Source organism: Stegodyphus dumicola, chromosome X1, assembly GCF_044657685.1.
Source record: "Stegodyphus dumicola isolate Sdum_Otavi_A_Nest chromosome X1, ASM4465768v1".
In the NCBI taxonomy this organism is placed as follows: domain Eukaryota; kingdom Metazoa; phylum Arthropoda; class Arachnida; order Araneae; family Eresidae; genus Stegodyphus; species Stegodyphus dumicola.
Window position 1 is genome coordinate 33,945,700 of NC_140780.1, and position 15,755 is coordinate 33,961,454.

Here is a 15,755-nt window from a genome sequence, read left to right on the forward strand (position 1 = left end):
GAAAAAAATATCCAAGTCAATTTTTGTCGTAGGGAGATCAAATTTCTCAAATTTTATTTTTTCATTACGAATATAAAACTTTACCAAACATACATCGCATTAAAATTTAGATTTCATTATTTGTCGGAAATCAATTTATTTGTAAATATCGCATTGCCAAAACATGAATATTTTAGTCATTTAAAACACTTCTGTAACTGGAAGTACACGACTCCGAACGACGATTGCGGAAATAAAGGTTTTTAAGGTTGTAAAGGGGTAGGTGTATATATAGAGAGAAAAATCCGTTTGGTACTGTTAGTTGCAATAAAAAAGAGAATTGCTCAACTGGATGTCATAGCAGTTCCTTGTATAAAATTTCAAAGTTCTACGGTGAATCTTTTTTGAGTTATATATATACATGCATACATACGTACATACCTGCGTACAAACGTCACAAAAAAGCTCCTTTTGAATCCCCTTTAAATCTATTTTGCAAAATAAAATCTTTTATTCTGTACATACCTATAGATGTCACGGACAAGAGTCCTCCAAAATGGATTCAGGAGCAGTGAAAATGAATATAATACTAGAATTTTTTGCGTTTACAATACGTCCTTTTATTCGTACAAGGAATTAAAATCTTTATGAGGTGTTCGATTGAGAGTCTCCATGCCATAAACAGGTTGATGGAGGGAACACCGAAAACAATCTTTGAGGACTGCTAAAAAAATTAGTTTTTCGCTAAAAAAATTAATCCGTTTTCGTCATTTAAAGGAAAAATTCTGAAATCTGCATTCAGGCTTAATGAAAGGCAAAATGTAAAACAAAATACTGTTTTATCGCAAGAGACTGGTAAAAAAACTTTTTCTAAAGTATTATGATAAACAGCAATTTTTTTTTTCTGAAATATTACTTGCGGAACACAGGCAAATATTTTCTTTAATAAATGGAAAAGTCGTTTCCCCTGTCAAATAAATCTTTCAAATACACAAATAGAATTTAGAAACGGCACAAAATGAAGAGAGTAGTTTATATTATTTTTCACTCTTTTCTGAAGGATATTTGTGGTATTTTACTTTTAAAAAATGCATGCAGTCACACGTGTTTTTTTTTTTTTTTTTTTTTTTTTTTTTTGCTTCGCAAAGTAAATAAATTACATAAATGCAAGTCAGGTACACTTCTGTAAAGAGATTTTATAATATAATTTTTAAAATATATACAATTGGCATAACCGTAATAACCATAACCATACTAATTGTCATCAGAAAGTGCCTTGAAGTTAATTCGAATAAGTTTGAGGATATAAATCTCTAGTTTTGAAAACTAAGTTTAATTATTCAATTTAATATTGTTTTTATTTTAAATTAATGTAATAACTTAGATTTAAGATTCTAAAGAGTACTAGTAGAAATCACGTATTTAACCGAAATTTTAAAAAATAAAATCTAATCTTAATAAAGAGATGTGCTGGATTATAAAACATAAAATAATAGGCCAATTGAAATTGAAATTTCTAGCTTTGATATTTTTTATCCGATGAGTAGTAATAATGCTTCTCAAACAGACCCAATAAAAAAAGAAACAGTTTGATATACAGTAAAATCTCAATAACTTGAAACTCTGATTTCTTAACTCTTCGGCTAATTTGACACAGATTTAAATTCTCGGTTCTTCCAGTTCTTTTATAAGACCAAAAAGTCTCATTAAGTTGACATGTTAACAAGAGAGGTTGTTTAACGCGTCATGCTTACCTTGTCCCAAACTTTTTTTTCCTCATCGTGTTTTAGATGCGCTTTCTACAACAGATTTCTCAAAAACCTATACAGTTATTTTATTTCTATTATTGGACAATCAGTGAGTGAGAAAGACGCCATCAATGATATCTTGATGAGGGGAGGTCACTCGGAAGATTTCTTTGCACAATTAGTTTCCCAAGAAATTTCCGGTTTGTTAAACGAGTGTTTTGCTAGATTCTCCGAAGTTTACTACTGTTATCTAAGTATGAGTGCTATAATAATGGCTCCTAGGTCTAGAAAATTAAACACTTTTCCGCTTGAAGTGGAATTTCGTTGCAAAATTCGCGATGCGAAAAGTCAGTCGGAAACTGCGTAACAATACTGACTCTCTCATTACAACCCTCACCATTTTTGCACAAGTTAAAGAAAAGGTATTTTTACCTTTGAAACTTCCTTAAACCTTCCAGAAACAAAAAGATACTTGAGGCGTACGATTTTCAAAATGTTAAAGTTACTAATGTTGTGGTAAGGTTAATGAGAATAATCTATGTGAATTAATTCCTTTCGGGTTGATATAGTTCCTGGGATATTCCATGATGCCGTACCGGAAATTTCAGTTTTCAGTTATGGATCCAGGAATTAAAAATTCCTGCTGGTATTGTGATATCTTTTAAGCTATTATTTTGGTGGACGGATCTAACTCCTTTATCTTTAATTCTGAACAGATTCATTACCTCAGAGTTTCTCAGAGAGAGAGAGAGTGAAGTTCGTTATTCTTATAGTCCAAGGAAATTTGTATTTTCTTAGAAAGCCTAATATGAGTATGCAACGGTCTGTAATATTTGCTACCTATGGCGTGCGATGGTAGGCGGCACTTCCAAACGTGATGTTAACGTTTAATTTTGTATCAATGTCGATTTTATCTTCGGACACAGTCTGGAGCGTAATGCAGAGTGGCATACAGATAAGTTTACAAATGCTGACCCAAATCTTTGTGGAGGATATTAACATTGGTCCTTGTATCAATCCTCATACTGTAAGGAACTCCACTTATATGTCCCATGACGAAAAGTCCATTACTGCCGCCACTCATTGCAGAAATCTGAAGTGCATTAAAACGGGATTTCTTGCTGGGAAGTGGTCTTAACTTCAATGCCTTGGAGTTAAACAAGTATTTTTTTTACTGGAAATCTTTCTAATTTATTTATACATATATGATCACTATATAATCACAAAAGTGCTTTAAATAGGTAGGAAATTAAATAACTTTAAAGTATCGCATATGCTTAATGAGTTTAGTAATAAAATATAAGTACATTATAATGCGATATAAAATACTGTTTTTAACCTTCATTGCTGTGTAGAATATTTTATCCAAAGAGATTGCCGGAATAATTCAAAAGCAAAAAGCATGAAAACATCGAGAGCTTTTTGAAGCTCATTTTGAATTTTGAATCTTCCAAGTTTCATTTACAAGGGCGTCTTTCGATAGTTGGGCGGTGCAGGGGAGAAGAGTCTAGTCTCACTAACAAATAGAAGTCTGGGGATTCGATTTTAAAGAAATTTAAGCATAATTATGGACATCTTCATTAAAACGGAGTGTGGTCGGAAAATAAAGAAAAATGAAGTGTATAGTGTAGAGAATGCTCTACACTATACACTTCATTTTAGAGTGTAGAAAGAGATGCTCCGTACTCCCTTACATTTTTACCCGTCCACAAAATACTGAGCAATTTCAGAGCGAAGACAAGCTGAGACTATTGGAGGGAGTTAGGGTGTCGGATTCGCCAAAAAACATTTTCGTCCTGTTTCTTTTTCCTCTGGTGGCTCAATGTCGTTTTGTCCTTTCTCGTTTCATCCTCAGTTAAAAATTGTACCGAAACGCCCGCTGCCTTCCCCCCCCCCACAGATTTCTATTTCCCATTTCATCCGCACCTCCAAAAGTCAGTTTCTGATACAGCGCACGCTTGCTTTCGTCAATTAAAAGGCTTATACAAGATAGCCCTTACTGCTTTGACCTGGATTGGCTGTTGATTTCTAATATTTATTAAATATTTCCCTTAAGCAGGTAATTCTGAGCAGAAAGATGAACTCTTCTATAATTGCGAACCCTGTTTTCATATAGTTTATATTAACATTTATAATCTGTTATTTTCTATATTAATTTCAGTTCAGGATTTTTAAACTGCCTTCCTCAGTTTCTTCGCTTTTTTAATGAGCGTTTCACTTGGGATATCATAGGAAAAATCTTGATCAAACAAAACCAACGTAATTTAGAATTAGAAAATTTAAAATACCAATTCCGAAACTGAATGTTTTCAGCTTTCCATATTATTTCTTCTGAGCAGAAAAAGCCTTTTTCCCACAATAACTGATCCCTTCCTTTATTCTCCTTCTCGTGAGGGAAACGGGAAGAGGAAGATTTCACGGTCTGGTAAGTATGTATCCCCATTTACAATTACCTTCGTATTTGCGCAATAGGGAACAAAGAGAATGGAGTATTTTAGATACGTATCGCGGAAAAAAATTAACCGTTTGATTAGTGTAGTGTAAAATTTTTTATCGCCTCCATTTAATCACAGATTAAAATAAGAAAAGAATATCTGAAAGCTTTTAGATTTTATATTACATCCAAAGGGGCGTTTTTTTCAACGTTTTGTGTGTTACCTTTACTTATTAAATATCATATTCTTCGCACTTAAACCAAAAAATTCAATTCAACAGCAATATCGCAAAATAATTTAAAAAGAGCATATCTTTAGAATTTCCGATACACGGTCTCACCCGCTGGAGATAAAAATGTTTTCCCCTCCCCCGTAGAGTGTTGTCATTGCTCGCTTTGAAATCATTGAGTTTCTTAATCAAAAACTCATAAATGCTTTACAAAATATGAAGTCGATAATAAAACGAACTCCAAATTTGGGCTTACAGATGCCGATATTCGAGCGGAGACGTACGTTATTCGAAATTTGATTACTGTGGGTACCGTTGCTTTATCACAGTGCGAGAAACATACATACATTTATGCAGATTCTTTAAATATAATATTTATTTCTTTAAATATAATATTGGCGATAATTTGAAAAGTAATTCAGAAAAATTTAAACTTCACTTTTTTTTTTCAAGAAAATGCCCAAAACTAATTTTAATTATATATATATATATATATATATTATTAATAATAAATGAATCAAAGCGATTGGTAAGAACTATTTATTACAATTCTATTCTAAGATATGTTTTGTCATTTAAATTGTACATTTTCCACGTCTGCTGCATCGGCAAACCTAATGATTCTACATTATTCATACATTACTTTGCGTTACATATTAAGTGATTCGCTTTAATATAGGGAATAGAGAAAACTCAGATTGTCTATTACAGGATTAAATATCAGCACCAGCGCGAGCTTCATCGTACGCCATCGTGGCAGAATAAACTGTTAGAGATTAAGCACACGAAATTCGGCAAACGATAGCCAAACGTATAAGAGCATTGAAAATGTCACACATCCTCGCGTGGCCACAGTGTATAAGTAACTTGAAGAACGGAAGGAAAGGCTGCGAGTCAAATAAGGAGTCCTCCACCGGACAGCCCTAGCTTACCTTTATTTGGTAGACCACTCCGAGCTTTTCTGCAGTGGATGTCGATGCTGTTTGCTTGAATTTAAATTGCTTGAATTCGACATCTTTGCATAAAAATTCTACATAACAATGCCACACACAAAAAAAAAATTATTTTATGCCCTATTGCTATGTATTTGTATTATTATTACGAAATTCACTAAACGTGTGCGATACTCTAAAATATTAATTTATGTGATAACTACCTACATATTTAAAGCGTTTTAACAACTTTAAGAAATAAATTAGAATTAAAACTATTATTAGGTACGTATTGGAAGTGTCCATATCCATAATGTAAAATTAATTAGAAAACTAGATTTTTAGTAAAATGCTTGTTTAACTCGTTTATTAACAATTTAAATATTACGTTAACATGAATTATAATTTTAAACATGACAAGTACGTAGCTTTTCATTGAGAAAAAAATGCAAGCATACCGTTCTGTTTAAGCTGATTTCTTAGGGAATTTATTTAAATATATGAATTTTCCAGGATACCGCTGAATAGTTTTCCAGTCCAGCTCTGGATAATTCATGATACAGCTGAGTAATTTTAATGCAAAGCGTTATTATCACTTGACTCTTGAATAATGATTTGAATTTGTTATACGGCTTTATTATACTGACTTTTAATCTTAGTTCAAAGGGAAAATGTTTTCATGTGAGCTACCAAGAATGTTGCAGCGACCTAGTAGTACCTGATAGCCAAAATTTTGGCTAACACTGATTTAGATATTACTAACATGGACAAAACGGACGAAATTTTACTAGGCATTTTTCACCGGATAAAGAAATAACGACACCATAGCGATTGAGAATACGATTGCAAACCTAATTCCACATTTAATTTTTAGCTGAATTTTAATTAAAATATCACCTTGCTGATTCAACTCTTTACCTTTGAGGAAGATTGGGTGTTTGATTCATTCAAGGCACATGTAGACTGAATGTTCCCTATGTTAGACTATCAGTCTAACGGAAAGGTTGCCTTTACGGAATTCTTTATACCAGAAATTGTTTCGTTTTCGTGTAACCAATCTTGCTCGTAGGAGACTGAAACCAAGACGAACTATCAGTGCTTAGTAGTCTCTTCCCCTCGAACATCCGGGATTCGAGGAAAAGTGCTTGCATAAAAGATTTTACAAAGGCAAAGTGATCTTTATTTTAAATTACGAATGAGGAAAACTCGGGTAACCAGACTTTCTAACCGGCGGGAATGGAATGCAACCAAATTACCTGTGCTTCGGCACTTATACTACTTTTGTAGTAACTGTAGGAAAATATGCAAGTTTATACCAAATAAGCATTTTAAAAATACATTGCTTTAAATTCAGGGAGTCAAAAAGAATTTCTTAGCTTCCAACTTCATTTTTAATAATTTTAATCAAAATCAAGGTATTCGTCTACAAAAATGACTTCCGAAAAGTGGCTTAATTTTAGACATTCAAAACGTGTAGCATTGTAATACTCAAATGGTTCATGTTTCTAATAAATTCACCCCATTCACAAAAGTGTGACACCGCTAATCGTGTTTACCATTAAAAATAGGGAAGATGTGAAGGAAAAATAATGCTTCGTTATTGCCTAAAAGTAAGCATTATTTTAGTAATATGGAAATTTTATTTGCAAAATAATGATATTATTGTACTTCTTTAATCATCATAAGGAGTAAGGGCTTTTTTGTTATTGCTTATGGTACAAAATTGTGTATAATCAGTTATAGAGTTTCACTTTAGTAGCATAAACTAATGAGCTCCAGAAAGACTACAGAGGAATAATCCTCTTGTCTTAAACAATAGACAGACAAAGTCATAAGAAATATGTAAATAGCCCTTTTATTTTAACACAAAGAAATAACAACGGCCAGCTTGGGTTTACAAAAGCCAACACTTCTTAACTTAAATATATAATGTTGAACTAATTCAAATGCACTAGATTAGCCTAACGGCTCACAGGATAATTTAAAAGCGAAGGAAAGGCTCTGGTTTGTATAAAACCGGAGAGACAAGCTAAATGGCTAGAAGCACTCAACGCCACAGAATCAAATCGCTAATAGTCACGGTACAATGTGGCCTGAAACAGGCAGAACACGCTCTAAAAATAACTTACGTAACCTTCGCCTCCCTCAATCTGAATAAACGCTCGCTATCTCATTTACCTTCTGGCGTGAAAAGTGTGGGAAAGTGAAAAGAGAGTGACAGGAAAGCACTAAAAATTAACTATTAGTTAAAAATAAATAGGTAAAACCTCGCAAAGTAAATACAGAAATAAGGTATAAAAGGGTAAACAGGAGATTGGGAACATTCTCGTCTCGTCTGTCCATCTAGCCCATGCAGCCGATATTATAACAGTGGAAAAATTGGAGGAAAGAGGAGAAAAAAAACATTGGGCTAACATATTTTTAAGCGTATCCCATATCTTAACTAGCAAACCCACGGATATGCTAGCCTATCAATGGAGTTAAGTGAAGATCATCTTTCTAAAGGTACTTTATATTTCTTTAGATCTAAATCAAGGCTTTCTTACGCAGTTTATCCAAACTTTACAACATTTCTCATGTTAACTCAGAAGTCAAACAACAAAAATCAACGTTATATTTTCAAATTTTCACAGGACTAGTTTCGATGGTTTTACTGAACCACCATCGTCAGCTGCAAAAGCGCAAATAGTTCTTGCGCAAATACTCTGTATTTGCGCTTTTGCAGCTGACGATGGTGGTTCAGTAAAACCATCGAAACTAGTCCTGTGAAAATTTGAAAACATAACACTGATTTTTGTTGTTTGACTTCTGAATTAGTATTTGTTCGGCGTGTTATTGTGTTTTATTTTCTCATGTTATTTTCATGAAAGAAAAATCATCTGTTTATTCAACTTTATCTGTTAAATATTTCTTGAATGGCGTAATCAAATCAAGAAATTAAATACTTAGAGCTCGAGGATTGTATCTAATTAATTGCTCATTTCGCAGGTAATAATCATAGTTTTCCAAGGCTAAAGAGCATTATTCCGAAGTTTGCCAATGGTAGTCAAAGTAAAAAGACTCCATTCCTTCTCGGGCAGTAACATTTAAAAATAAATACTGAATAAACTAATATTTGCGCGCTCATCAGATTCTATCCACCTGGTGACATAGTTTTAGTTTCCTTGCTAAGCAACCTTGACATCCGCTTTTAACCGAACCTTACTATTTGACTTCCTTGAGAATTAAGGTGAAGTGAATATGAAACCATGTATTTCCGCAGATGACCATGGAAGTAGGCAAATAAGTGTAATTTGCATATAGTTAAAGAAATTTAAATACTACAGTAAGCTTTTCGCTGCAGAGTATATTACAATGTCGTTCCTTCAAAGTCAACCTGTTCAGTGCAAAAAAAGACAGATTTAGTACAAACCAGCTTACCTTCATGCGTATATGTGTTGAGGGGAGGAGCATAATTACTTCTTGATTGAATTAAACCATGATGGTTGCATTAGTATTATTAACTATTCTATTTTTATAAATATGGGTTTGCTTAAATATTTCATACCAAGTATCATTATTCTTAGCTTGCAGTAATTACTAAAATGTGCCTACTACAACACAATCATAGAAGCAGAACTTTCATTGTTCATGGTTTGATTCAAAATTTTTAAACAGTTTGTCCCTCAATGTTAATATTGTACTAATGACACCAATAAAATAACAAGTAGAATGAAACAGGAGAAAATAGGGTCAGCATTACAAACAATGTGTTAACAGTGAAAGTATACTGTTGCTGAAAACATAGATTGCCATCTCATTTTGTACCTATGTGTCACGGTCACCAAAATAAGTTAAATATTTAATATTTGCACTCTGTGCTATAAGAATTCATATTGTTGATTCCCCCGAGCCACCGATTTAACTAATTAAATTCGTCAAGAAATAAATATTTCATTCCCAAGGTATCTTTAAGAGTGATATCATTCCCTTCGCAAGCAAAATGTTTATATGGACCAGTTTCCTTAGAAAGACCTCCAGACCTGCACAAAGGCATTTCATCCTCTAGGAAACAGCTCTCGTGTGCTTTACCATATTGAAAAAAAACCTAACCTCGAAGTGGTAGAATTAATGAAGAAAACAGATTCTTAGAGCTTCAGATTTCATATGGTGATAATCCAGGCCTTTAATGTATGTTCGCATGTAACTCATAACTGCATCGTTTATCTAGGAATATACCTATATAAATGGCGCACTATTTTATGTTCAGCATATGATAACGATATTCTTTCATTTCATGAAGAGAACCACACATATTATTCTAGAAAAGTATAAGGAATAAGTTTCGTAGTGTGAATTAAAAGCACAATTTCTTTTTCCTTTAAGAATTCTACCGTTTAGCGGCTGTCAATATGTCGTTTAAATACCTTATTAAATCTCACTGTTAGTCGTGTTCATAAAATGAACGTACAGATCAATTCGGTGCCTGAAATTATTTTTATAGGATACTGATAATTTTAAAGATACTAGGAAGAAATTAAAAAACGATTTTTAACTAAAGATTACAAAAATTTTGTTAATGTTTTGGCAGTTGTAGTAATCTTTGTCGCATCGTTGTTTAAATGTTATTTGTTTCATAAATTCATTCTGCAGAAAATGATGAGAAAATATTATGCAATCATTTTGTAAAGTTGTAGAGTTCCTCACTTCGGAATTCTAAGTTAATGTTGGAAGTGAAGAATCTAAGAACTGATAAGCGAATAATCGCTTGAGTTCGGTGACAAGAAATAACAAGATAGAAGGGTAACTAACCCTTTATTATTCCAATAAGATTTAACAAAACTCCGCCTGGGAGTTTACAAGCAAAGCCCGCACTTGGACTTGAACTTAAAAGACTAAGAATTAAACTAAAACTAAGATTAACTAAAGAAGTATAGCCTAAGCTATCAAGGTTCAAATCGAGTTAGCCCCTTAACTTATTTGACTACGAAGCTTAGCAAGGGCCTGAGTACGGCCGAGCGTAATAACAGCTTTGAGAGAGAGAGTGGCCAAAAAGGCAGACGCGCGTAAATCAGAAACTCTGATTCTCTCTGACTCAGTAAGTAACGTCGTGGTTTAAATACCGCTCCTCCTCATTAAATATTCAGCAAGATTCCAAAACTACGTTTTGGCCGGAAGTAGTAAGTCGAAGTTAAGAATTTGACAGGAAAGGAACTTTAACTTAAAATTTAACTGTTAATAAAATTAAGTCCTTACAAAGTTATTTATCCTTACAAAGTGTAAAACTGCATTCCGCTGTTGCTGAAGAAAGAAAAAATTTTTCTTATCTGAATTTTCGAACTTTTCTTGACGTTTTAGATGTCTTTTACCGAAACTAGAAGGATGGCATGAGGATTTTAATCATGAAACAGAACGGAAGTTTATATAAAACTAGTTTTATTCGTTCTTTTCTAAGATACCGAAAATATGCATAGGAAAACTGATAAGCATATAAGGTACTTAGTCCCTCTTTCCAGCATGCTTACATACGGTAGTGTAACGATAGCACACTCAATGCGTATTCGAGTTAGTCACTCTTTCCAGCATGCCTACATACGGTAGTGTAACGATAGCACACTCAATGCGTATTCGAGTTAGTCCCTCTTTCCAGCATGCCTACATACGGTAGTGTAACGATAGCACACTCAATGCGTATTCGAGTTAGTCCCTCTTTCCAGCATGCCTACATACGGTAGTGTAACGATAGCACACTCAATGCGTATTCGAGTTAGTCCCTCTTTCCAGCATGCCTACATACGGTAGTGTAACGATAGCACACTCAATGCGTATTCGAGTTAGTCCCTCTTTCCAGCATGCCTACATACGGTAGTGTAACGATAGCACACTCAATGCGTATTCGAGTTAGTCCCTCTTTCCAGCATGCCTACATACGGTAGTGTAACGATAGCACACTCATTGCGTATTCGAGTTAGTCCCTCTTTCCAGCATGCCTACATACGGTAGTGTAACGATAGCACACTCAATGCGTATTCGAGAGAGTCCCTGAGAGGGCATTGCGGATTTCTTCAGTTTCCTGTTTTTGAAAAATTCTAAAATACCCTACAAGTGGCACTGGGACTAAAAGGTGGTGGACAATAATTCGTCGCCACCAGGATTTGGCGATAGGGTCTCTTAATTCCCAGTCGCCCTTTAAAAGGAGAAGTATATAAGGTAGTTTATCCCGCCTTTCCAGCGTGCCTTCATGATATAACGGTATCACACTCAGCGCGTATTCGAGAGATCCAGGTTCGAGTCCCGGCGAGGGCATTGCGCGTATTTCACGTCTCCCGCTTCAAAAACAACTAATGACTCTACAAGCAACTAACTACATTGCATGTTGCTAAATCTTTGAATTACTGTCATACACTGATGGATTCCGAGAAATTAAAACTATAGCTGTAGCGATCAGTTAGGTATCTTAATTGCATCAAGATTACTTAAATTAAAACCAAATTTTTCTGCAGAATACGAAAGAATAGTCTAAGAGTCATATTTGGTGTCTCAAGATTTAGTTAAAATTTTATTGTCACTGTATATAGTTATGCGATTTTATTATTGAAAATAGTTACGTTCTAGAATACTCTCAGACAGAAATTTGCTTCAATTGCCTGCTTATGGTAAATTTATAAAACCAAAATTGGCAATAAATGAACTTGACTTATTAACCTAATTTTTTATCTTGTTTCTTTTTCTTGAAATAAGCTATTTGTTTAAGATACGATAAGCTATGATAAGATAAGACGTCTGATTATACGAGTATTTACTTAACTGATTTAACAATTGTATTTGTAGGGGTAACTTTCTAAATAACAGGAAGAAATAAAATGTGAATCACACTGATGCTATAAATTATTTATTTGAACATTGGAATGAGATAAATTAATTATTTATCTGCTTAATAAATTGTCAGTTTCCTTCAAATAATTTTTGTCAAAATTCAGTTTTTATTTGTTTTAATTTCAATAAACAAGATGTTAAATTCATTTAAAAAAAATACAGCAGTTCATTCGTTATTCACAATTTGAAATTGGCCTCTTTTTTTTTTTTTTTTTTTTTTTTTTTTTTGTTCTTTTAGCATCAAATAGAGGCTAAATTTCAACTTTTACAAAAGTTTAAATTAGTGTTAACACGTTTCACCTGTACCTTATTTAATGCTAATTTGATAATATTTCTCAAAACGTTGCCAACTTAAAGCAGGCAATCTTCTTTTCATCGAGAATGAATCACGCAATATTCGAGTTATTAAGAAATCTTGTCGAGTTATTACAAAAATCTTCCTCATTGTTTCTTGACACATGAATGATTCTCTTTTATTTTTCTTCTGGGATAAGAATTATTATTACTAAATTTAAATCTGGAAAAAGTTAATAGTATTATAAACACAGGCGTACAAATTTTCACTTTTTCTCTATTTAAAATGTGTGACATGCACATAAATTTAAATATTCAGATTGATCACCGGGTTGGTTAAATCATCATATAAGGGTCTAATCATTGTCTCACCTGCGTATATTCAAATGTAAACATATGTAAAGAATTCTAAAGATAAAAAACTAAATCAAAAATCGCGCTGCTAAAAAATAATTTATCAAAGAACGCCTTAAAAAACTGAGTGTGTAAATTTTAACGAAGTCTGATATTTTCAGTTATGTTAGAAAATCCGTTTTAGATACTGTTGTTAGTGAAAGCTGACCGCTGAAATCGATTTCGAATTTTGTTATTGTAAAGCGTCTATTCAGAAGAAAAGGCACTTAAAATTTCTCGCTCCAAAAGTTTTTTGGAGACGTTGGTGACAGGAAGAAAGATATAAGACCTTTGAATTTTATTCGTTGAGATGTTGTCGACTAAAACTGAAATAGAATTTAGGCAAATACCCTTCGTGTACTTAATAAAATAATTCAATCCTAGATCCATTTACGTGCTTCCTCATTCGCATTAATATAATTTGTTGCACACTTAGTGTTGTTAAACAAATGAGCAATACATCCCCCCCCTCGAAAAATTATAAGAAAACACTGACCTTTTTTAAATAAAGATTAATGCATTTACTAATCTTGCAGCTTAAGACTCATTTTTAAAACAGGGAACCTCTAATAAGAAATCTGTCAATATTTAAGCGTAAAATGGTAACTTATTGAATAATAGGCTGAAGAGCAATTAGAAAGATTAAAAGTAGGGCCTTAACTGACTAGAATGCGCACTTTTGTTTTAATTTATTAATTCAAACAATTTCCTAAGCTGCATGACGTTCTTGAATCAATCTTTGGAACTGTTGCATAACTGTGCATCACGGTAAGGATGGTCAGCTTGTTGTTTGCCAAGACAAAAGTTTTTACACCTGAATAAAGGTGACTGTAATCTCATTAAAATCAGTTTTTAAAAGTTGCTTTCATAAATAGACGGGCACCTTTATATCGCGCAGTTTTATATCATGGCACATTTATATAGTGCACCGGTATGCAAGTAGGATTTTCATTTGCTGCTCTGACTGATAAGAGAAATGTACTTAAATAGTGGTGCTTCAACATAAGGCACCGTACCTTTATGCCGGCTTGTTTGCCTGCGTACAGAAGCCGGCAGTTTAATGAAGGATACCATTATGATTGCTTTCCGATCCTTTGCAAGCTTATTTTCTAAAACCTGATTTTATGTTCTAAAACATATATTAACGCTGCAAACTTGAATTCAAAAACGTTATTAAGAGTTTATCTGAATATGCCAAAGCATCAGAGGAGGAGTATCTGCTTAAGGGAAGGGAAGAATGAAGAACTTACGAGAAACTGGCTCATATTCATGTTACATATTGGGAAAAACACGAAATTCAAATATATACTCAGCACTGGGTTCGAATTACCAGTACTCGGGGGTTTTAACCATTCAGCCACTGATAGAGCTAAAAACATCAAGAAAAAAGAGTGCATACCAGCTTCGAATACTGAAAATTACTGTGCAGTCAGAGAGGACCGTGGGCTTTTAAATTCGTAGGATAATGACACATTTCTTTATTTTATTGAATTTAATAAGAGTATAATAAAAACAGAGTCGTAGCTAGGGTTTTCAGCGCCCAGGGACAACTGAAGATTTTGCGCCCCCTACTGCTTGCCAAGGATGGAAAACATTTTATTCTAAAATGTCGTAACATCAGTTTGGCGCCCCTTGGATTCTGCGCCCGGGAACAAATGCCCCCCCCTCTAGCTACGCCCCTGAATAAAAACATTGTAGCTGAGAAATTTTTTGAATCATTTCTTCCCTTAATAGTAAAATTCACGTTCACCTTTACTTACGGAGACGCTATGAAGATTTTACAATCATGGATAAAATTTTGAATACTGAAAGAAATAATATGAAACAAAGCTTATATTCCTCTACTTTTTTTAAAGGTGTTCAACAGAAAATTTAAAAGGACATTTATTTTGTAAAATCACACTTACTTTGGAACTTCAGCCGGTTTCCAATAGTAGCAGTAAATTTTCTGATCTCTTTTGTTCAAAAACTCTTTGTTATAATATACAACATCCGCTGAAGGTGGTGCTAGTTGTTCACCCGGAGGCATGATCTGCAGTCCCTAAGCACACCGGCAGCGCTCACACGGAAATCAACAACAACTGTCTCAGTAGAAAGAAGTTCCAGCTCTATTTGAGCCCGAGAAGGCAAAAAACGAGTTTATCGTACTGAAGGTTATGTGACCCTTGCTTCTAGTCTCTTTTCATTGGCCGAAAACCTCATCTCGACACTGATTAAGCTTAAGATGTTGATGGCACGTTGGTAGCCCCAAACAAAGGCAGTAGATAATGTTATTTGCTGCTATGCACTACACAAAACTAAAACTTCTTTTCCCTAAAGTGATATATTTTTTAGCAAGTGTTATTACGAACGTAAAGATAAGTCAGCTAAACTTTTAATAATGATACTCCTCCTCCCAAATAAAAAGAAAGAAATTTATAATGTCAGTTTTGAAGTTGAATTAGAACTATTGATTTAGATATTGCTAAAACTGAACAAGAAAATATCAACGTCTGAGAATCAAATATTTAATCTCAATGATTTTTTAGGACTCAATGCTATGAAAAACAGAAAATCATTATTAGAACAATCAATAATTGGAATTGCTTTTTTCCCAATAAAATTTGTATAATAATGATAACATAATAACTTCCCCCCCTTCTAATGGAAAATGAAATTTTCTGTAACCTTAATATGTAAAATGAAATAAATACTCCTGTCCATGAATAAATGTCTGATATGAAATTTAAAAAAGAAAAGAAAAGAACATAAGGAAAGCAAGTCTTGACTTTCAACGAGCAGATGTCAGATATGATATTACAAACAAATAAATTAATTTGTTCAATGGCACATTAATGGCTTTTTCATTTAAAACTCCTCCAGAAGCCTTTTGGTCTAAAAAGAGATGACA

General features: G+C 33.5%; 1 protein-coding gene across 1 annotated transcript in view; it reads right to left on the bottom strand.

Annotated features, from left to right (window-relative positions):
- The window catches only part of LOC118184523 (monoglyceride lipase-like), a 75,226-nt gene extending 60,267 nt beyond the window's left edge, over positions 1 to 14,959 (bottom strand). Inside the window, exon 1 of the mRNA XM_035354210.2 lies at positions 14,773 to 14,959. Coding sequence (XP_035210101.1) covers positions 14,773 to 14,894 — 122 coding nt within the window. The 5' untranslated portion in view covers positions 14,895 to 14,959. The remainder of the gene's footprint in view (positions 1 to 14,772) is intronic.
- Positions 14,960 to 15,755: the final 796 nt, after the last annotated feature.